Here is a 23,782-nt window from a genome sequence, read left to right as displayed (position 1 = left end):
ATAATTACACTCATTCCCTGCCTGCAGCAGGAGTTTTGATGGTGGGCAAAGGCCTGTCACCACAAAAAGGGGCAGCCATTCACCATACCCCCAGCCAGGCAGACATTGACAACAGACGCATCGGATTATGCCTGGGGGGGCCCACATGGCAGGAAGATGTATTCAGGGCTTGTGGTCTGCAATTCAAAAGCATCTGCATATCAATCAGAAAGAGATGCTAGCTGTTCAAAATGCCCTGACAGCCTTCAAGGACCTACTTCATCCAGGACAACTACTGATAAAGACGGACAATACTACAGTCCTGTGGTACATAAACAAGCAGGGAGGCAACTACAGACCCGTGGTACATAAACAAGCAGGGAGGCACACATTCCTACCCCCTTTGCAGACTAGCCATGACTTTGTGGGACACAGCATTGACTTACCAAGTACATCTGCAAGCACAATTCCTGCCAGGAAAGATGAATACTCTGGCAGACGAACTAAGCAGAAACCTCATGGATCCCCATGAGTGGAAATTGGATCCACAAGTCTTCAACATGATAAGGAATTGGGGATGCCCAGACATAGATCTATTTGCCTCCCCTCACAACTGCCAACTACAGAGATTCTGCACAAGGACTTATCACAAGCAAGCATGGAAAGTGGATGCTCTATCTTTCAGCTGGAAAAACTTAGCAGTATATGCCTTTCCCTCACTGCCTCTCCTCCCCAAGGTACTCCTAAAGGTCAGACAAGAGAAGCCAAAAATTATACTGATTGCCCCAGACTGGCCCCGCCAGCACTGGTACCCAATCCTAAGGAACTTGACTCAATGCCCAGCATGGACATTACCTCAGATTCCTCACTTACTGACCCAACAAAACAATCAGATCCTGCACAGCCAACTCAGGACCCTAAATCTGGCAGCATGGCGGATAATGCAGTTTTTCAAAACACCGCTCTCTCTAGAGCGGTGATGGATGTTATCTTAGAGGCCAGGAGGCCCAGTACCAGAAAATCTTATGCAGAAAAATGGAATTGACATGATTGTTCCAAATATCCCTCAGATTTTGCAATACTTAACTGAGATGCTGGACAAAAGACTATCCTTTTCATCAATTAAGATTCATGCCTCTGCCATTTCAGTTCATTACAATACAGAGCCCCCTATTTTTTCTCATCCTTTATTAAGGCAGTACCTCAGAGGAGCCAAAAACTTACGGCCTCCAAGGAGATCACCAATACCTGCTTGGGACCTCAATTATGTCTTGGAAAAACTCACTCTGCCTCCTTTTGAACCAGCCGCTTCAGCCGATATAAAATTTTTATCATGGAAAACAGCTCTGCTCCTAGCAATAACCTCTGCAAGACGAGTCTCAGAGCTGCAGGCACTCATGGCTGTGGAACCTTTTATCATTTTCCATCCAGACAGGGTTTCTAAGGACAAACCCCACATTTATGCCTAAGGTGTAGTGTCCAGTGTGGCCCTCATCTAAACTATTCATTTGCCTACCTTTTATCCAAACCCACAAAATAAGGGTGAAAAACTTCTGCATTCTTTGGACATACACAGACAACTGCGCTTCTACTTGGACAGAACCAAAGCGTTCAGAAAGACTGAGCAATTACTGGTAGCATATGCTGCAGGATCACAAGGAAAGGCTATCTCAAAGCAGACTATTTCAAAGTGGATAGATCACTGCATTCGTTTATGCCATTCTCAACATGGCAAGTCAGTGCCTAAGGGCATTAGGCCACATTCAACCAGAGCAGCAGCCACTTCAGCAGCCTTCCTCAGGGGAGTTCCAACCAAAGACATTTTAGAGGCTGCAACCTGGAGCTCAGTGCACACTTTTACAAAGCAGTACCACTTACCACTATACTCTAAATCCAGGGCAGGCTTTGCCACTGCAGTCCTGCAGGGCCTCATAGCCGCTCCTAATTCTATTTAGTTCCAGCCTCCCAACCTTAGCTTTGAGATTCAACCCAATTGTAATGACTGCAACAGTGAAACATGATGAGCATAGTACAGTTGTGTACCTACCATAAATGTAGATGTTAGAGTGTATTCACTGTTGCAGTCCAGGTTACCCACCCACCATCCCCCTTATCTTTGCTGGACCTTACCTGTACTTCTCTATTTTATACAACCTATGTGGTGTATTTGCTTGTAGATGAAGGAAACTTGTTACTTGCCATATGCATGCTTTATAGACATATTGTTAGCCTACCCTTTGGGGGCACCTGACATGTGGGGCAAGAAAAACTGAAGAAAATGGCATCTGCTGCATCTTTTATACCTCTGCCGCACTGACGTCAGGGAAGAGGCGACAGCAACCGACGCCAGACCTAGACTTTGGAATCCAGGCTGTGACTGCGGGTAACCTGTCAGCAGGATAACCCAATTGTAATGACTGCAACAGTGAATACACTCGAACATCTACATTTATGGTAGGTACACAGTTGTACTTTCTAGAAGCTTCTTGCAGGGCAACAGTCACCGGTTCTCTCCTTGGAAAGCATGCATGGATTAAGGAACAACCCTTGCCAGACCATGTTAAATCTAAATTATTAGATGCACCCTTGCACAAAGACAACTTATTTGGCACTAAGGCAGAGGAGGTCTTAAAAAAGGTGGAAGGAAAAAGCTAAATCTATGCAGACAGTTAAGGATTTCCTACAGGTCCAGCCACCCAGGCTTTGCCCCTCCAAGCACTGGTCCTTTTCTGCTCCCACCAGGTCAGGTCAGCCCAGACCCTGGGGAAGCAGACCCTCCCAGACAAGCAGCCACAGGGAATGCAGAGATCAAAGCAGTGGAGTTCCTCCACTTCAAAACCAGGAAGTTCTAAGCCACCCCCTCATGGTAAGAACTCACAATGTCTCTCCTCCCTCACCCCCTCCCTCTGCCCACCTGCACTTACCCCTAGGAGGAAAACTCTCCTTTCACGCAAGCACTTGGGCCACCATTGCCAACGACTGCTGAGTCCTCAACATAGTATAAGGGATACAAATTTTCTTTCCACACTCTTTTCAAAACGGTTCCCAGATCTACCTCCAAACCAGTGGGCAGAGGCAAAACAGCAAGTCTTTTCCCTGCTCTCTATGAGAGCAGTAGAGCACGTTCCTGCACAACAGGCCAAGGTTTCTACTCCAGACTTTTTCTGATACCCAGAAAAAGGGCACCTGGCACCCCATCCTCAATCTATCCATTCTGAACACCTTTCTGGCGATACCAAAATTCAAAATGCTCACCCTCCAGCAGCTGCTACCGATGCTCTCCAAGGATGCTTGGCTAGCCACCTTAGACCTAAAAGAGGCCTACCTCCACATTCCTATCAGGGAATCTTGCAGGAAATGTCTGTTTCAGGGCAGGATCTCTGCACTTTCAGTTCTCTGCACTTCCCTTTGGCTTATCTACTGCTCCCAGAGTTTTCACAAAATGTCTGGCTCCTACCATTGCCTTTTGCAGACAAAGGAATATTCAGATTTACCCGTACTTAGACGAATGCCTAATTCAGGCAGACAGGAAAAGCTGCTCAAGCACCTGGCCTTTACAAAGGCCAGGTATTGCTCAAGCACCTGGCCTTTGTAAAGTCCCTTCTGATCTCCCTAGGGTACACTATCAATGAAAAGAAATCCAAACTAGTACCCACCCAAAGGATTATATTCCTGGGAGCAAGCCTGGACACAACATCCCAGATGGCATTCCTTACTCCAGAAAAGCAAACTTACCTGACAACCTACTTCTTTCAACTAGCCGCCAGACCCCAGTTATCTGCAAGGAAAATCCTGCAAGCTCTGGGGTTCATGGTATCTTGTATTCTACTCATTCCATATGCCAGACTGCATATGAGGAAACTTCAGTGGTACCTAAAAAGCCTTTGGTGTCAACACTGTCAAGACCTAGAAACTCTTATACCAGTGATACCTTGTCTAAGGAAAGATTTTCTTTGGTAGGAAGCAGCATGCTCCCACAACAAGGGACTACCTTTCTCACCACCCCTGCCTCCCAGACCCTCACCACAGACTCATCAGACTATGCCTGGGGTGCACACCTGGACAGCAGGTGCATACAGAGCCAATGGAGCCCACATGTGCACCACAGACACATCAGACTATGCCTGGGGTGCACACCTGGGCAGCAGGTGCATACAGAGCCAATGGAGCCCACATCAGATACTTGTGCACATCAACCAAAATGAGATGTTAGCTGTCCAACACGCATTGACGGCCTTCAGGCTCCTTCTCTCCCCAGGGGCTCTCCTGATCAAAACAGACCAACACTACTGTGATGTGCTATGTCAACAAGCAGGGATGGACTCACTTCTACCCTCTAGGCAGGCTGGCCATGACCCTTTGGCACACAGCCTCTGCCATGCAACTCCTCCTGTTAGCACAATTCCTCCCAGGTCCTCTAAACTCTCTGGCAGACCACTTGAGCAGAAATCTATGGACCCACACGAGTGGCAGCTAGACAAAAGAGCCTTCACCCTAATAACTCAGAAATGGGGCATCCCGAAGGTCGACCTCTTTGCCTGCCACACCAGCCATCAGCTCAGCAGGTTCTGCACCAGGGAGCATCACTACATTGCTTGAAAAGTGGATGCCCTATCCTTCCCCTGGGTCAGTCTATCGGTCTATACATTTCCTCCACTACCTCTCATCACCAGGGTACTGCTCAAAATAAGGGAGGAAAAACCAAGGACAGTTCTTATTGCTCCAGACTGGCCTCGCCAGCAGTGGTACCCACTGCTGCTCAGCTTGTCCCCACTGCCACCATGGAATCTCACTCAAACCCCAACCCTCCTGACCCAGAGGGAAGGAGAATTCATGCATTCCCAAATGGAGACCCTCAATTTGGCAGCTTGGCTTATTCCCTAACCACCGATCAATCTGCCAACCTCAGTAAAGAGGTTCTAGTTATTATAAGCGAGGCCAGACACCCTAGCACTAGAAAGTGTTATGCTGACAAATGGAAAAGGTTCTGCACCTGGATTCAGGCTAAGGGAGCCGATATGGCACAGCCCTCTATACTTCTCATCCTGGATTACCTAGCTGACCTGCTACACAGTGGTCTCTCTTTTTCCTCTGTTAAAATTCATGCCTCTCTCTCATTTCCACACTGAGCAGCCCCTCTTCTCACACCCCCTGATCAAACGGTTCCTAAGAGGGGCTAGCAACTTGAAGCCACCCAGAAGAGCACCTACCCCAGCTTGGAACCTTAACATTGTGTTGGAAAAGCTCACCCTGCCCCCATTTGAACCAGCATCTTCAGCAGAGTTAAAATTTCTCTCCTGGAAGACGGATTTTCTTCTGGTTATAACTTCAACCAGAAGAGTCTCTGAGCTACAAGCACTCATAGCTGTGGAGCCCTTCATCATCTTCCATGCTGACAGAATTTCCCTCAGGACTAACCCATCCTTCATGCCCAAAGTGGTATCCAGTGTGGCTCTCAACCAATCCATTCATTTTCCCACCTTTTTCCCTAACTCACAAAACGAGGGGGAAAGGATGTGCACAGAGAGTTCAGATTCTGTCTAGACAGGACTAAATCATTCAGAAAGTCTGATCATTTACTGGTTAGCTTTGCTGCAGGGGCAGAGGGCAAAGCCATCTCCAAACAATTTTCAAATGGATAGCACACTGCATCCATTTCTCTTATAAGCAACACTTGGACCCCCCCCCCCCCCAAAGCTGGTCAGAACTCACTCCACCAGAGCAGCCTCCACCTCTGCAGCTTTCCTCAGAGGAGTCCCCACCAGGGACATCCTGGAGGCTGCCACCTGGACATCTGTTCACACTTTCACCAAGCATTACCACCTGCCTATCTTCTCCAAATCCAGGGCAGGCATTGCCACTGCAGTCTTGCAGGACATCCTAGCAAGCTCTAGTCTTCTTGACTGCCTTCACTCTTTTTCTTAGCTTTGGGAATCAACCCAAATGTAATGACTGCAACAGTGAAACACGAAGAACATAGTACAGTTGTGTACACTTACCATAAATGTAGATGTTCGAGTGTATTCACTTTTGCAGTCCTGGTTTTCCTCCCTCCATCCCCCTCTTTTTCTCTCTCTCTCGTTACAAGGAACATTTTGCTCTTTACTTTATGCTGGTGGGGTTCTTCCACCATAACCTGGCTCCCACTTGGGGGCTCCTGACAGGGCAAGAAGAACTGATGTAATGGCGTCTGCTGCCTTACTTTATACTACTGGCGACCTGATATCCGTTCTGAAGCGACAGCAGCCGACACAGAAATACTAAGCCTCTAGTATTTCGGCCGGCTGAGGGCTACCCTGGCAGGGATAACCCAAATGTGATGACTGCAACAGTGAATACACTCGAACATCTACATTTATGGTAAATGTACACAACTGTACTTTTTGCTTTGTCAAATATGCCAAGCGACCTGAGGTCTCTGTCATATTGGATGAGCTAGAATGAAAGGATTTGGGGTTATGGTAAGCACATAACTTTTTTTTTAGTAATGGGTGAATTCCTGGGACCCAGGTTCTTTCATTGCTCATTTTTGCAGGACTCTTTCTTGGCAGCCTGCTTTTTATGGTAAGTGATTGTAATTTAATTCTGCACATTCACCTTCCTTAATCTAGTGTTTCCTGTAAACAGTTTGCTTAGGGGGGAGCTTTGTATTCTGGTATGTTTCAGGAATTATGTTTCTAAAAGTAAATTATTTTAATCCTCCTTGAATGCTCCTGCTGATTTTCAATGTTGTGAGATGTTACTGCTGGTCAAAATCTGTTTTCCTTTATCATTTTAGTACATTTATTATTAATGTGCTTCTTTGATGCTTTTTTGTGTTTTAGAAAATATCTCAGGATGTGCGACCTGTTTCGAACCCTTCAATAACTGCAGTTTCTCATCGTCCAACTTTTGAGCCACAAGGCAGCACTGTGGCAACTGTGCCTCCTTACCTTGGCCCAGATACACCTGCATTACGCACACTGAGTGAATATGCCCGCCCCCATGTCATGTCGCCTACCAACCGTAACCACCCATTCTATGTACCTCTGGGTGCAGCAGATCCACTACTCGCTTACAATGTTCCAGCAATCTACAGCAGTGACCCATCAGCTAGGGAGCGTGAACTAAGAGAGCGAGAGGCTCGTGAGCGGGAGCTGAGGGAGAGGGAGTTTCGTGAACGACTGAAACCAGGCTTTGAGGTGAAGCCAAATGAGCTGGATGGACTGCACCCAGTGGCAAACGCCATTGATCCATTTGGCCGTCATGGAACGCTTGCTCTTCAGGCTGCCCCTGGTCTTCATCCTTTCCCTGCCTTTCATCCAGGACTAGCACCTTTGGAAAGAGAGAGGCTTGCATTGGCCGCTGGACCAGTTCTTCGCCCGGATATGTCCTACAGTGACAGGCTTGCAGCAGAGAGGCAGCATGCAGAGAGATTGGCAGCTTTAGGAAATGACCCACTGGCACGACTTCAGATGCTGAATGTGACTCCACACCACCACCAGCACTCTCACATTCATTCTCACCTCCATCTACACCAGCAGGATGCAATTCATGCAGGTAAGTCCAAGTTCACTGGGAAAAGAACTGTACAAGTCAAAGGAGCTTAATTTAAAACATATTTCCACATATAAAAAGGAGCGATCACCTTGTTGATCAGCCTTCAGAATTAGTAATAACTTGTAAAGCCTCAACAGAAAAATCTAACCAGTCAGAGCAAAAAGCAGATATACTTTGTTTCACTGTTGCAGTCATTACATTTGGGTTCCCTGCTTGCAGTTAGCCCTTTAGTTGGCTGATTATCAAAGTCTTGGGTCCTGCATCAGTTGCGGTCTCTTCTTCCGTGACGTCAGGGGTGTAAAACATGCAGCCGACGTCATTACATCAGTCTTTCTTGCCGTGCGGTGCCCGAAGCAGTTTACAAGTGCCGGTCAGCCGACTCCTGAAATTTTCGTTTTCGAGTTTCAAAACCAAAGTCTTCAACTAAATGCCAAGTACCCCATTGGGGAAACTTTTTCTTGCTCTAAACCAATTCAACTTCCCAGATAGCTTTCCTCACACCAGAGAAACAAATTCACTTGACAACCTACTTCAAACAAGTGATCACAAAAACCCTGCTATCTGCAAGGCAAAATACTACAAGCCTTGAGGTTCATGGCCTCCTGCATTCTTCTAATTCCATACGCAAGACTGCATATGAGGAAACTACAGTGGTATCTAAAAAGCCTAGGGTGTCAACATTCTCAGGATCTGCCTGCCACAAATACAAGGGACTACCATACACACTACCCCCTGCCGTCCAAACCCTAACAACAGACACATCAGACTATGCATGGGGGGGCGCACCTGGCAGGGAAGTGCATTCAGGGCAAATGGAACCCAATTCAAATGCACCTTCACATCAATCATAAAGAAATGTTAGCTGTACACAATGCTGTGACAGCCTTCAAGGACCACATTCTTCCAGGACAATTAATGGTAAAGACGGACAACACCACTGTTATGTACTACATAAACAAGCAGGGGGGTACACATTCTTTCCCCCTCTGCAGACTAGCCATGGCATTGTGGAACACAGCCTTGAGCTACCAAGTACATCTACAAGCTGAATTCCTGCCAGGAAAACTAAATACACTGGCAGATGGACTAAGCAGAGCCCTCATGGACCCACATGAGTGGAAACTGGAACCAAGGATTTTTAATATTTTGACAAGCAAGTGGGGGAGCCCAGATATAAACCTGTTTGCCTCCCACCAGAACTATCAGTTGGAAAATTTTGTGCAAGGACTCCCCACAGACGAGCTTGGAAGGTGGATGCTCTGTCCTTCAGCTGGAAAAACCTATCAGTTTATGCCTTTCCTCCACTGCCTCTGCTCTCCAAAGTACTACTAAAGATCAAACAAGACAAACCAAGGATGATTTTGATTGCACCAGCCTGGCCACGCCAACACTGGTACCCCCTCCTGCGCAGTGCGTCACTGTTGGACCCATGGCACCTGCCTCCGACTCCTACCCTGCTGTCACAGCAGGAGAACTAGATTCTGCACCCTCAGCTTCAAACACGGAACCTAGCAGCCTGGCTATAATTACCTAAGCTCTCTCTTTACCATCCCTCAGTAAACCAGTGATGAATGTCATTTTAGTGGCAAGGAGGCCTAGTACTAGAAAATCTCAGATGAGCACAGCAGTGCCCAATTTACCTCAGATTTTGCAATACTTAACTGAGATGCTTCACAAGGGCCTCTCTTTTTTCCTCAATAAAAATTCACACCTCAGCCATTTCAGCTCATTATAACACAGAACATCCACTCTTCTCTCTTCCACTGCCCAAGCAGTTCCTCAGAGGGACCAAAAATTTAAGACCACCCATGAGAGCTCCAACTCCAGCCTGGGACTTTAACTTTGTATTGGAGAAACTCATCCTTCCTCCTTTCGAGCCAGCTGCTATTGCAGATTTAAAATTCCTTTCTTGGAAAACGGCTTCTTTTTTAGCCATCACTTCAGCAAGAAGGGTATCTGAATTACAGGCCCTTATGGCAGTGGAGCCTTCCATCATCTTTCATGCGGACAGGGTGTCCCTCAGGACCAATCCCTCTTTCTTGCCAAAGGTGGTATCCAGTGTGGCATTTAATCAGTCCATTCATTTGCCTACCTTATTTCCTAATCCACAGAACAAAGGGAAATGGATATGGCATTCCTTAGATGTGCACAGACATCTTAGATTCTACTTGGACAGGTCTAAACCTCAAAGGAAATCTGAACAACTGCTGGTGGCATTTGCTGCAGGGACAGAGGGGAAGGCTATTTCAAAGCGAACTATCTCCAAATGGATAGGCCATTGTATTCACTTCTTCTATAAGCACCATGGAAAACCTATCCCACAGGGGATCAGATCCCACTCAACCAGGGCTGCATCTACCTCTGCAACCTTTCTCAGAGGCATACCTACCAGGGACATCCTAGAAGCTGCTAGCTGGAGTTCTGTACATACTTTCACCAAGCATTACCATTTGCTAATTTTCTCTAAATCCAGAGCTGGCTTTGCCACTGCAGTTTTGCAGGGCCTTATAGCTGGTCCTAATGCTATCTAAATTCCTCCTCCCATCCTTAACTTTGGGAATCTACCCAAATGTGTTGACTGCAACAGTGAAACACGAAGAACGTAGTACAGTTGTGTGTACACTTACCATAAATGTAGATGTTCAAGTGTATTCACTGTTGCAGTCATGGTTACCCTCCCTCCAGCCCCCTGACTTCATTTGGCTATACCTCTTCTCTCCTTTTCAATGCTTAAAAGCTTTTTTGTTTGAGGTAGAACCTTGTATATTTATAGATTTAATTGCTTCCCATTAGGGGGACACCTGACATCTGGGGCAAGAAAAACTGATGTAATGACGTCGGCTGCATGTTTTTATACCCCTGACGACCTGATGTCACAGAAGAAACAGCAACCGACGCAGGACCCAAGACTTTGTTAATCAGGCCGACTGAGAGCTACCTGCAAGCAGATAACCCAAATATAATGACTGCAACAGTGAATACACTCTAACATCTGCATTTATGGTAAGTGTACACAACTGTACTTTATGAGCATACTAAAAAATCTGAAACTGCTACTAGATGGAAAAGTACAAAAGTGTAAAGGAGCATGAATGATGCATTCTCATAAGTAGTGTTTTTGTAGTATCTATTCTGTTCTGTGCTCATTGTTCAGCCCCTTGTGATGCAGTTTCATGTGAGAACAAGAATTATGCTTCCATTTCTAACGGACTTTTACTGTCTAAATGTACTTTTAACAGCTAGTAATGCAATACATAAGAAGGAACCTAAGTGTGATGGGTCAAAATGTGACTTATTTAGTAACTTTGGCTCTTAGCTGAGGTGCTAGTTCCCTTCTGTGTCAGTAAAAGTTGTATTTTAAATTAAAATCTTTTTTTGGTTATTCTGTCCTGGAATTAGAAGTCAAAACTTAAATGTGGTATCTTTCAAGATACACTTTGTTATCCAGCTTCTCTGTATTGTCAGGGTGGGCATAGTTTGATTAACATTGCTGATGAAATGGAATAGGCCAAGTTTTGACATTTTTCCGACTGGAATACATAAAACAGGAGCAAGTGCAGGTGTTACTTGTGTAAATATTGAAATATATTGCATCAGACTGTGATGTAACGTCCAGCTAAGGCTGTTACCTACTGCTGTACGTAAAATAGCAGTACGTATTCATAGTGCAAGTTTGCTTGGTGTCTACCAGACTCATCAATGTAGAGAATCATTAACATTTTTAATTTCAGGGACTTGTCAAGTTTGAAAATATTTGTGTTAGTGGCAACACCTCTGACAGCTTTCACCATCCAGGGTTGCTTCTCAGCTCTGTTTGAGTGTGTGGAGGACTCTTATTTAGATCACTGTTGCAGTCGTGCTAACTTCTTGGGCTTCAGCTACAGAAGGCTCAGTGTCTGGCCTGAATTGCCTTCCCTACTCCGTCATGGCAGATACCCAACCCTGTGGGAAAGCAGCACATCTCCACTATAAAACCAAGTAATACTCATGCCATATTAGATGTTCCTTGCTGTAGTTGCACTGTATGTACTGCACTGTAAACACCTGAGGCAAGCATAGCAGAAAGTAGGATATAGTAGAATCACACTGGGGGGGGATTTCTCCTCTTTTTTTTTTTACTGTTTTATCTGTGCTTTGAGAAGATACTTTGCCTAGCTAGTGTGATATCAGTCATGCATTAGAATGCATCAGGACCTATGAAAAGTAGATGCTGTTGTGATCCTCCACAAATATTTCTACACTGTTCTCTGTTTAGGCCCAGAGCATGAAGCCAATTACTGTAGAGTCTGTCCGGGATTAACACCAAAAATGTTAAGTAGCCTACACACTGACTGCTGTGGCATCCTTAGGCTCATCTTCAGGCTGTAATGGCCCCGTTAAAAAGATACAATCAAAGAGAAAACAGAGAGGGACTCTGGTGATGTGCTTTGACACTTGACATCCTGTTTTGGGGCTCAAGATTAGTAGAACATGGCGAGGTACCGTCTTCGAGAATGTGCATCTGACCTTCTTAAGGCATCTGACAAAGCACTTCTGGAGGTCTTCATGCCAAAGGAACAAGACGCGTCCCACCAAGCCAATGACCAGGGTCCAGCTTCTGGATCAGACACCCCATCCCAGGCAATTTTTACCAAAGCATGTGTCATTTGTGAGCTATCTTCTGTCCTTGTTAAAGAAGGTATTAATGGCTGTGAGGTGAATGTCTGGCAGTCCTGTCCCCAAGACCTGTACTTTCATCATCAGGCCTAGGATACTAGCATATGTCTCTGTCCCAGATATTGGAGATTTTTGCTTAGGGGTTTCTACAAGTCTTACAAAGCCTGCAGTCGAGTGCATGATCCTTTGAGTTTGGACTCCCCACTTGTAAAAGGAAGAGGGAACATTTTCCTGAAAGTGAGGGGCAATGTTTGAATTATGCTTCACAAATTATTTCCTTCTTGATACAGTCTCAGAAGAAACCATTTCCTCTGTATCTTTCAAAAAAGGAAATCTCATTTAGAGAGAGACTTTCTTGCAAAATGAAACAGCATTTCAAATGGGAAACAAAGAAGACGTTAAAAGCACATGGTTGCTTTGAGCTAATGGGCCTGGATTGCCCTAAATCATCCTCTCACTTCTCCTGTTATGGGTGCTGTGGAGAATACCTTCGTTATAGACTCCAGTGAACTGTATCCCCTGTTCAACTCATTCCCTCCAGCAGAGCTCTTTTGAGTGTATACCTTTAACTCCCAGTGGGTGTAACTTCAGCCTTTAAAAAATGAATTTATCACCTTACAGTTCTAACAAGTACTTATTAACAGAAGTCATATATCAATACAATTGTGTTTGCCATCATATATGCTTCAAGGTAAAATATTCTGATACCTTGTGTGTAGCATGGGTTTGGATTTATTAATGCAAATATGAACAGGCAATATTTGAAGCCTAGAGGAGCAGTAGGAGTTAACTGCAGAAACGTCTGTAGATGTCACTCAGCTGTAAGCAGATAAGTTTTTATATGTTCCAAAAGTACAGTAATACCTTTACAAGAATCCAGTGGCAGATCCAGGTGTAGTGTCTATGGATCAGGATAAGGGGTCAGAATTGGTTCCTGTTCCCAGACCACTTCCATAGGTTCCTAGGTAGGTACCAGGCTGTTGGCCCTGGGGCCTGTATAAGCCCAGCCAAAAAGGTTCCCTGGCTTTCACCACCCAAGAAAATTATTTTCCTGTGCCCCTGTCAAACAGTGCCGCAGAAGTGATCCCCGGGGTGATTTTTCGATTTCCCATCCAGTCATTTCAGATTTAAGAAAAGCAGAGTGCTAGACTGGTTCTGGGAGAATGTTTGCACAACTAGCCCCACCTAACTTTCTGGGCCAGTAATTGTGAGATGCACATGACAAAGCAACAAATTGCTGCCTCACATCAACTAGGAGACACGCTGTTGAGGGTATATAATGCAAACTTGAGGGCTAAGCTAACGGACCTTACCAGGACAGTTAAGTGGCAAACCTCTAAGTTTAATGTCATGATGTTTTGACGCAGCTTCCAGGTCAGACGCTGTGGGTTCTGTCATTTAAAAGGCACGTCTAGCTGAGGTGGCAGCTCCTGCTAGAGGATGTGCAGCTTCTTAACTCCTCCTTAGACAAGGAGCCGCTGTATGAGAGCCTTACAAGTAAAGTATTGTGGGAAATGGAGGAAAGGGGTATAGGTATGTAGAATGTAAAGCAGCTGTTCCACTCCCCTGTGCCCAGGTTTGATAAGAATTGCTGCTCTAAAACTGCAGTGTTACGAACAAGGGAATGTAAGTCAGTGAAAGGAAACTAAGGAAGTACTAGGGGAAAGTGGCAAGAAGACCATATGAAAAAGCCTGAGGAACACAGTGGGTACATAAGCCCAGAGAACAGCTGTTACTGCCTGGGTATTTCTTCCTTACCCCTTGTCCTAGACCCCTGATCCAGCTCCACTTCTTTTAATTTTCCCATGTACAGAGAGTGCTGGAAGTTTTGCATATTGCTTCCAAAATTGCAAGAGCATTACACAGGACAAATGGGTCACACAGTTTTTCAAGGTGACAGACTACAAATGGTGACTATGTCAAAGATGGTAGGTGTCCCTCCTGTGCCTAGGGCACAAATAACATCTAATTCCTTCCATTCTGGAAAAACTCTGTTAGGAGCAATAGAACCAGTACCATTAAAATACCAAAACAAGGGGTTCTGGTTCAGATTTTTTTTAATTCCTTGGAAGGAAGGAACTTTGGAGAGCCATTCTAGATTTGTCAAACCTCAATACTTTCCTCAAGGTACCAAGTTTCGAAATGACAGACTTTACAAGGCCCTGGTACCCCTCCTGATCGCACAAGAACTGCTGGTAACTTTAGAACTCAAGGATGCCTACCTCCACATTCCTGTTTACAGGTGCTTTCCTCAGGTTCAAAGTAGGGGACTCCTCTTGTCAGTTTATGCCGTTGGTCTTTGGACTGGCTACCACTCCCAGGATCTTTATATAGTGCTGGGTTCCCATGACTGTCATCACAGTAGAAAGAGCATTAATTTCCAGTTAGACGACTACTTCATCCAGGTGCTATCCCTGGAGAGGTGAGGAACAGTGGCCATCAATTTTACTGTAGAGTGCTTGCAATTGTTTGGGTTCATTATCAGCATTTCTAAGTCGAATCTTGCTCCTTTCAAGTTATATTCACTCCAAGGCTCCATTTGCCAGAAGATGTTTTTCCCCCCCAAGAGAAAATGAAACAAATGGAACAGTACTTCCACAAATTAACAGAGGAAGGGAAGTTATCAAGCAGAGAGTGCTCACAAGACTTCAGTGGAATTTAACCTCCATTTAACCTCCATCTGGAACCAATGCTCCCACGAAATGATTCCCATCTTACTCTTCATTTCCACAGACCTGAAATGGTTGTCAACTCAAATCAAGGTCCACCCAAATCAAGCTGAACTTGAAGGTGTCTTTCGCCTAGGTGCGGTCACCAACCAATCGGACAGTAACAACAGATGCATCTGACTTGCCTTGTGGAGCATACACACAGCAACTAAAGGTCCAAGGCCTGTGGACTGCAGCCCATAGGATGAGGCATTAAATGTGAAGTAAGTTATGGCTTTGATAAAAGCACTTGGGGCCTTCAAAACAATATGGAAAGAGGGTATTTTTCAGGCAGAAACAAACACCACCGCATTCATGTTGGCAGGCCAGCCATAGTTGCCTGGGAAATGGTTCTGTAGTCTCAGATGGTTGCAAGGGCAGTGCATGATCCTTCTCTTCAGAACACAGTGGCAGGTAACTGTACAGGTCAGCGCTGCATCCACAAGAATGGACGTTGTACAGGGCTGTCTTCCATTAGCTGGTGCACAGATGGACCTGTTTATAACAGACAGCTAAAACAAGTTGCATTAAAGATCACCTGTCATGGAGGCTTAGATAGTAGAAGCCCTCTGCATCAGATGGCTTGGTGTCTTTCTATCTGCATTCCTTCAGATTTGCCTGTGTTGAGGGTGCTCTAGATGGTAAAGGAGAAGGGGACCAAGGTTGCTGATGATGGCACCCTTTTGGCATATTCAGCAGTGTTTTTCCCTCTTCATGGAGATACTTGGGGGTGCTGCCATTACTAGTGGACCTCCTGAGACCAGGGGGCCTTCATACCGTTCAACCAAGAAACCTTGGAGATCACAATCTGGATCATTTGTTCTGCTCTTTCAAGCAGCAGTTCACAGAGCGCGAGACTAGAAAACCTTTCATTAGGAAATCACTTGTCCTAAGGGATGAGGCTTTCCTTGTGGTACCACAGAAGGAATCAAGACCCTATCACTGCTACAGTGTCCATGATATTCCAGTACTTTTAAGTGAGCTTTTCAGTGTAGGATTGGCCTGTGCTTCCATCAGAGTGCACCTTTCTGCTACCTCTGCCTTCCTGACAGTTTCTTAAAGGAGCATTGCATTTGAGATTACCTCCTTTGGATTATTTCCATCCTTGGAAAAACTGAGTCAGATCTTTCTTTTTTGTCTTTAAAGACCTTTATTAAATTATCACTCAAGACACAGGCAGACGCACATAAATTAATAGAAGGCTCAGATCACCTTTTGAGCCTGAAATCAGCAGTCACCTCAGTTTGCAGATTGTCAGAAGTCCTAGCCTTGATGTGCAAAGAACCATTTCTAGTATGTCATAAAGAAAGTGTGAGGCTTGGAACAAATCCCTGCATCATGCCTACAGTAGTGACTGCATTTCTCCATGGTAAATCCATCAAACTACCTGTCTCTTTTCCCAGCCCACAGAAAGGGGGGATCTTACTGCAGTCTCTGAATATACAGTGGCACTTGAGATATAATTGGTACAGAACCAAAGATGGTAGAAGTTCCAGTCAGTTCCTCTCTTGTCACTGGAAAGGGGGGAGGGGCAGTGTCAAAACAAACCATTTCTAAATGCCTGACCCACTGCATCATGCTCTGTTATACCTTCTCCTCAGATAAGAAATGAGCCCATCACACTAGGGAATGAGGCTGCTACCACCCCCTTGCTTAGAGGAGGCACTACTGAGGTTATGTTGTAAGTGACCACTTTGTCATCTGTTCACTTATTCTCAAAACATCACAAGCCAGGTATGTCTTCCAGGGTAAGAGCTGCAGTTGTTGTGGCCATTCTTAAAGGTGTTACAGCACATCCAGTCAGTTCTAGCAGCCTGTCTTAGTTAAGCTGTAGAAATTCCCAGCAGTCAGGACTGCTGTAGCAGTGATCTAAATGAAGGTCATAGTATAACTGTACAAGAACTTAACCTAATAGTGAATGTTCGAGTGCATTACCTTTATTTCTTTGACTGCCTCTCGGCTGCTGTGTGTCCCTGGCCTCACTGTCCTTACCAGTATAAGTACTCAATTGTTACAATCTAGTGTTGAAATGACTATGTTACTGATAAAATGCTATTGTAAGGGTTTCATAACTGCTACTCACTATACTTGTATGAACAATTGTTCAGGACATTCACTGAAGACGCTGTCCTATTTTACTAGAAGATATCAGGTCGGACAAGCGTTTAGGTTATGTAGAGTACTATATCTTGAATTATTACAACAGCTGCTCCCTCGGAAATTGTTAGCGGCAGTTTAAGGTAGTATGCCGGTAATTGTAGACCATACACACTTTTGAATAGTTACTATTATATGTTCTACGTCATCCATTCCCTCTGAAATTAAATGCGTAGTGTTAGTATAGCGTTTTAGATTTGTGGAAGGTGTCTGCACTGAATATTACTACATAAACTGCAATTTACATACTTTGTAGTGGATATTGAGACTTAATGCTAAAATGAGCTGTTCTACCTTAAATTGAATGTGCCATATCAACACAGTGTGTTTGAATGCGTAAGAGCTGGGCACTGTTAAAATACACTCTACACTAGCTATATTGGCCCATTTTATGCAATACATGCTGAATGGAATTAGCGTTCCAGTAATATAGCTCCAAGTACATTGAATCTGCTGTACTGAGCACAAAAAGAATAGCGACAGGCCAATAGACACCTATCTGGTACCTGCCTTTACTCGGTACTTGCCAGAGCTGCTTAGCATCTCAGATACCTACTTTTTACACTGTGTGACCTTGCTTAGAGACACTGTCTATGTTCTCAAGTAGCACCATAAACTCAAACTTTCACTAGCGTTTCTGTCTCCTGGTCTCTGCTCATGTTGCATATGTTATATTTAGGCTAAAGCAGTTGTCTTTTCTTTTTTTAAACCAAGTCTACTGCTGTTGGATTAAACGCTGTAGTAGTTTGTATGCACCTAGGAAATTTTGCATTTGGGCTGTATCTATGTAACATTAGCAAACTTGTAACAAATAGATGCCTTGTAGAGTGTATAGCCACGGGTAATACTAACTAAAGTGCTTTAGTTGCTCTAATGTTTTTTTAGAACCACATATAGCACTACCTAGACTGCCTTAGTTCATTAAAACTGATGTGTGGCAAATACAAAGTGCTGTCTCCTTGTGTAAAGTGTTTTTAAGTTGCTGTGTTTGAAGAACTATATAGCTGCATTTTCCTTTAAAAAAAAAAAAAACAATAAGAAAATCTGTATAGCTGTAAACCTAATGGGTATGGTTAAACTGGTGAATTGCATCTGGCTAGGATTTTTAACTTTAGTAGATAATTAGTATATTTAGAAAAGTAACTGACTTTTTACCTGGCTAATTGGGTTTGTGTATTTTAGTATTTTTCTAAAGCTGTTATTATAGGAGTAAGTGTGGCCAAAACCTTTCTGTTTTTCTTTACCAGTTTGTTTCTGTTCCCCTCTATGTAACCAGCTCTCCAACCTGCCTGCCCTGTATAAGGAATTGGGAACTTGCCCTATCTAAAGACAAAGAATCTTATTTTACCTAAAACTAGGGGGCTAAGAATAGAGCTAAACCTCTCCCTGAGCTTCATTCCCTCAAGGAAACAAGAAAGTATGTCTACCAGAACATTGTGTGTACTTCATAGACTTGTCTAAATGTATATCTGGAAGTAAATTGCCAGTTAGCGTACACTCCCTAGCCAGGACAGCCAGCAGCCAAAAGCCATCTCTTCTCCTACCTACCATACCTTTCCCTCTCATTACCTCTGTATATTTTCTCCCAATTTTTCCTTCCTATTACTTCTTGCCCTGCTAGCCCCTGTGAGTAGCCACGATTGTAATATATCCTATTGACCAGTAGGTGGCACCCTCTTCCCATGACTAATCTACTTGAACACGTCTTTATATCTTACCATATAACTGTAACATTCCAGCTTTTCCTACACTTATCTCTCCTGCTGTCCCACTCTATTCCTCCTACTTTACACTGCTTATCTCTCTATCAACCTTCCCAACCATCTCTCTCAAACTTACCTTAGCAGTCAGCACTCCACTGATTGTTCTCCTAGGGTTTAATCCTTCACTGCCTCTACCCACTCCGTTCGCCCTGTGGGCTCACTCTGCTCCCCTACCCTGCCCCAATTTCTCACCCGCCCCCAGTATCTCTACATTTATCCTCCCTAGACCACACCCTCATCAACACACTCACAAGACCCACCTCCTTAAAGTGATATAACCCATTACCATTTGTGTTATACAACACACAAACCACAATTGGAACATTCCCTCTTTACTAAGCTATAACTACTACCTCATTATGCTACCTGCATAGAGCTCACCATTCCCAAAGGTGCTTCTTTTAATACTACTCTTACCTTTCCTTTCTATACTTTACTTACTTAATTCTATGAATACCTTAACTGCCTAGGATTTTATAACTCCATAAGGCAAACCTCTATACCAACACTTGAAGTTCCTCTTAGCAATACATATACACCCAGCACAGCTACCTACCTACCAGCTAAGTATCATAGACTGACCCACATTAAATTCTATAGTCCAAGAACTAATAGATGGTGATATCCACCCAAACCCTGGACCAACCTCTACTACAACTTCATTGCCCCACACCCCAATTCCTGCTAATACACAATTGCTAGACAGACCCACTAACTCACTCTTGGTAGCACATCTCAGCATATGGAGCATAAACAATAAACCTGCCCACCTACATGCACTCATGGATGTACATTCATTTGACATCCTATGTCTTATTGAAACATGGCTCAAAAATTCAACACACGATAATGAGATTATTCCACCCGGCTACAGTATCCTGAGGCTAGACCGTAAAGCTAAGAAGGGTGGGGGAGTAGCTATTCTACACAAAACTGGATTACCGGTGACCCCTGTAGATTCTCAACCTCCATTAATAAGTCTGAAATCCTTATTTCCAAATTACAACTTAATAAACATAAATCCGGCTACATCATCTGTGTTTATCTTCCCCAGGTAATAACTCCAGCACCCTAGAGGATATCCTCAGTTGGCTATCTTAATACCTACCCACAAGAAACCATAGTGCTTGGTGACTTCACTATCAATTGGAAGAGCTGTTCCTCAGAACAGCCACTTACTCATATTTACCTATATGGTTTTACCCAAACCATTACATCCCCTACAAGGACCAATAAACTTAATGGCAAGGAAAGCACCTTAGATTGGATTCTCATAAACAGTCACCACCAAACTTACAAAGTAGGAACCCTCCCTGAAGATGTAAGTGACCATTCACTAACCTTTATAATCAGATATAAAAGTGACATTCCAAACCCAGCAACCTACAGGACAATAAGGACCAAAAAAAATTTAAACCCAATAGCTTTCAAAAAGAACTCTTGGCATGTGATTGGCCATCCCTAAAAAAACTGCCTCTAGATGAAACAGTACAATACTTTAATTCAAAATTCTTAGCTATTTTAGACTACCACACCCCAACACATACAATTAGAGCTAAGACTAAACCAGCCCCATGGCTCTCAAAAACTACCAAGCAAAAAATCCTCTTAGAAACAAATTGTGGGCAAATTGGCGTTCAACTAAAAACCCTGTTGATCAATTTAGACAGCTTAGAAATGAAACAAAAAAGCCATATTGTTAGACAAAAAGAATTTTTACTTTCAGCTCCAACAAATGCACCAAAATAAACCACAATGATTCTGGTCAGGCATTAATAAACTCTTACCCTGGTCATTCAGTCACACCCGTTCCTTTAGGCTCTGATCACAGTAACCCTACTCAAATAGCCAGTACCTTTTAACACTTTTTTCACAGAGACTGTTCAGTCTCTTGCTAATCAGCTATCCCCTGATGCATCATCAACCACCTCCATCACTAATACACCCCTTTCATTTCACTTTCAACCTGTTCCTACATCCCTTGTCTGTACCCTCTTACATAAGCTTAAACCTACCACCCTCTCTGCAGACCTATTACCTGCAGAATACCTGCAAAAAGCTGCTTAAAGCCATAGACTTCCCAGTTTCCATCCTGATTAACAGAATTATTACAGAAAGAACTATCCCATCAATCTGGAAAATCTCTCACATTATCCCCTTGCATAAGGGAGGCAACTCCAATGAATTATCAAATTATAGACCTATAGCCATGTTATCCCCATTGGCTAAGATCATGAAGAAATGCATTCATAAACAGCTGTTAAACCACCCTAATAGAAAACAATTTACTAGCCAACTGCTAACATGGTTTTAGACCATTTCATAGCACCACCTCTGCTCTTTTATCGTTCACAGATTGTGTTAATAAGAATTTTAACAAAGACACGTTATCCTCAGCCCTCTTTATTGATCTTTCGAAAGCCTTCGACATGGTTAACCACCACTTAGTCATTAATATACTCAAAAACCTGTCTCTACACACACTGGCTATTCAGTGGTTCCAATCATAAGACAGCAGGCTGTCCTATGGGAGAACAACCTATCCTCCCACCTCCCAATTGCTCTTGGGGTCCCTCAAGGCTCCGTATTAGGCCCTCTCCTATTCTCTATTTTTATAAACGACCTATAATCTGTTATACCTCAAGCTACTTGTATCCAATGTGAAGACAATTCCATGCTAATATGCTCTGCCACCTCACCATCTGTCCTACAGTCCATAACCCAAAATGTGTTTAAAATAGTTGAACAATGGCTTCTACATCGATGCCTCATTCTGAATCCCAAACGAACAAAACTGCTACTATTCACTCCCACACGTCGGGCCTCCCCACTTAATTTTACTGTCACATCAAGCAATGGCATTATTATATCTCCTGATTGTACTACTAAACTTCTTGGGGTTCTTATTGACAACAACCTTACCTTTGATTCCCATATTAATAGTACTATAAAAACAGTCAACAAAAAACTAGGATCCCTATGTAGGATTAAATCCTTTTTGTCGCCACTAGCCAGGACCACCATTGCCCATACTCACTTAATCTCCACCCTCCTCTATGCCTCACCTATGTATACAAAACTACATCAACAAGCTAACAATATCCTATAGTAATATTGCCAGATTTGCAACTGGATCTGCCTTCAGAGCCCACCATTGTGATAATTATAAACAGCTAGGATGGCTAGAACTGCCAAATATAATACTATTTAATCACTTAACAGTTGCCCACAAGATCCTGTACCAACCTACTAACAAACCAATACTTACTAACCTAATCACCTCCTATAACAACCTCAAGACCATACGCTCATCAAATAAACTACTTGTACAAATAAGTAAAGCTAACAACTTGCATGGTGACCCCTTGTTTGCCAACACAGTTGGAAAAATCTGGAACTCCCTCCCAAAAGACCTAACTACCTCCCAAAAGACCTAACTACCATTACCTCTACAGCATTATTTAAAAGCAAATTGAAGTGATACCTTAAATCACAGTGGTTATGCCCTTGTTCTATCCCTGACTAACTACCCCTAATTTCTCAAACATTTATTGCCATTACTGTACAAACTCGTTTTTCTGTTAACTACTAAAACAGTGAATAACCTAGCTACTTTTTTTTTCAATCAACTAAAATGTGAAAGTATTCTCTTATTTGCATGACTAACCATAGCTGAAATGTATTATGATTATATTTACAGAAATGTAACAAAATGTAATGTATAGGATGATTATCTGTACATTTAACTGTATTTGGAAATGTCTCATATTATACATCATCATCATCATCATCTTTCGGCTTTTCCCGTTAGGGGTCGTTGCCACAGCGGATCATCTCTTTCCATTTCTTCCTATCCTCTGTATCTTGCTCTGTCACACCAACCACCTGCATGTCCTCTCTCACCACATCCATAAACCTTATCTTAGGCCTTCCTCTTTTCCTCTTACCTGGCAGCTCCATCCTTAGCATCCTTTTCCCAATATACCCAGCATCCCTCCTCAGCACATGTCCAAACCAACGTAATTGTGCCTCTCTGGCTTTGTCTCCAAACCTTCCAACCTGGGCTGACCTCCTAATATACTTATTCCTAATCCTGTCCATCCTAGTCACACCCAGTGCAAATCTTAACATCTTTCAGCCCTGACTCCTGCCTTTTTGTCAATGCCTCTGTCTCCAACCCATATAACATAGCTGGTCTCACTACCCTCTTGTAGACCTTCCCTTTCACTCTTAATGGTACCCGTCTGTCACAAATCACTCCTGACACTCTTCTCCACCCATTCCACCCTGCCTGTACTCTCTTCTTCACCTCTCTTCCACATTCACCATTACTCTGAACTGTTGATCCCAAGTACTTAAACTCGTCCACCTTTACCAACTCTACTCCCTGCATCCTCACCATTCCTCTACCCTCCATCTCATTTACACACATATATTCTGTCTTAGCCTTGCTGACCTTCATTCCTCTGCTCTCTAGAGCATATCTCCACCTCTCCAGAGTCTCCTCTATCTGATTCCTACTCTCACTACAGATCACAATGTCATCTGCAAACATCATAGTCCACGGGGCCTCCTGTCTGATCTCATCTGTCAACCTGTCCATCACCACTGCAAATAAGAAAGGACTCAAAGCTGATCCTTGATGTAATCCCACCTCCACCTTAAATGGATCTGTCACTCCCACTGCAGTCCTCACCACTGTCACACTACCCTCGTACATATCCTGTACCACTCTTACATACTTCTCTGCCACTCCCGACTTCCTCATACAGTAGCACAACTCTTCGCTAGGCAGCCTGTCATATGCTTTCTCCAAGTCTACAAAGACACAATGCAACTCCTTCTGACCTTCTCTGTATTTCTCCAATAACACTCAGAGCAAACATCGCATCTGTAGTGCTCTTTCCTGGCATGAAACCATACTGCTGATCACTAATCATCACCTCCCTTCTTAACCTAGCTTCTAGTACTCTCTCCCAT

The 23,782-nt window shown here is 43.8% G+C and overlaps 1 protein-coding gene across 3 annotated transcripts in view; it reads left to right on the top strand.

The window, feature by feature from the left end:
- The window catches only part of ATN1 (atrophin 1), a 1,096,428-nt gene that overhangs the window by 852,717 nt on the left and 219,929 nt on the right, over nucleotides 1–23,782 (top strand). For all 3 annotated transcript variants that reach the window (XM_044079598.1, XM_044079600.1, XM_044079599.1), the window contains one exon: nucleotides 6,804–7,518. In XM_044079598.1, the coding sequence (XP_043935533.1) occupies nucleotides 6,804–7,518 (715 nt within the window). The remainder of the gene's footprint in view (nucleotides 1–6,803; nucleotides 7,519–23,782) is intronic.

This window comes from Protopterus annectens, chromosome 8.part0, assembly GCF_019279795.1.
Source record: "Protopterus annectens isolate FY-2018-M chromosome 8.part0, PAN1.0, whole genome shotgun sequence".
NCBI classification, from domain to species: domain Eukaryota; kingdom Metazoa; phylum Chordata; order Ceratodontiformes; family Protopteridae; genus Protopterus; species Protopterus annectens.
This window is presented reverse-complemented; position numbering and strand designations above follow the sequence as displayed.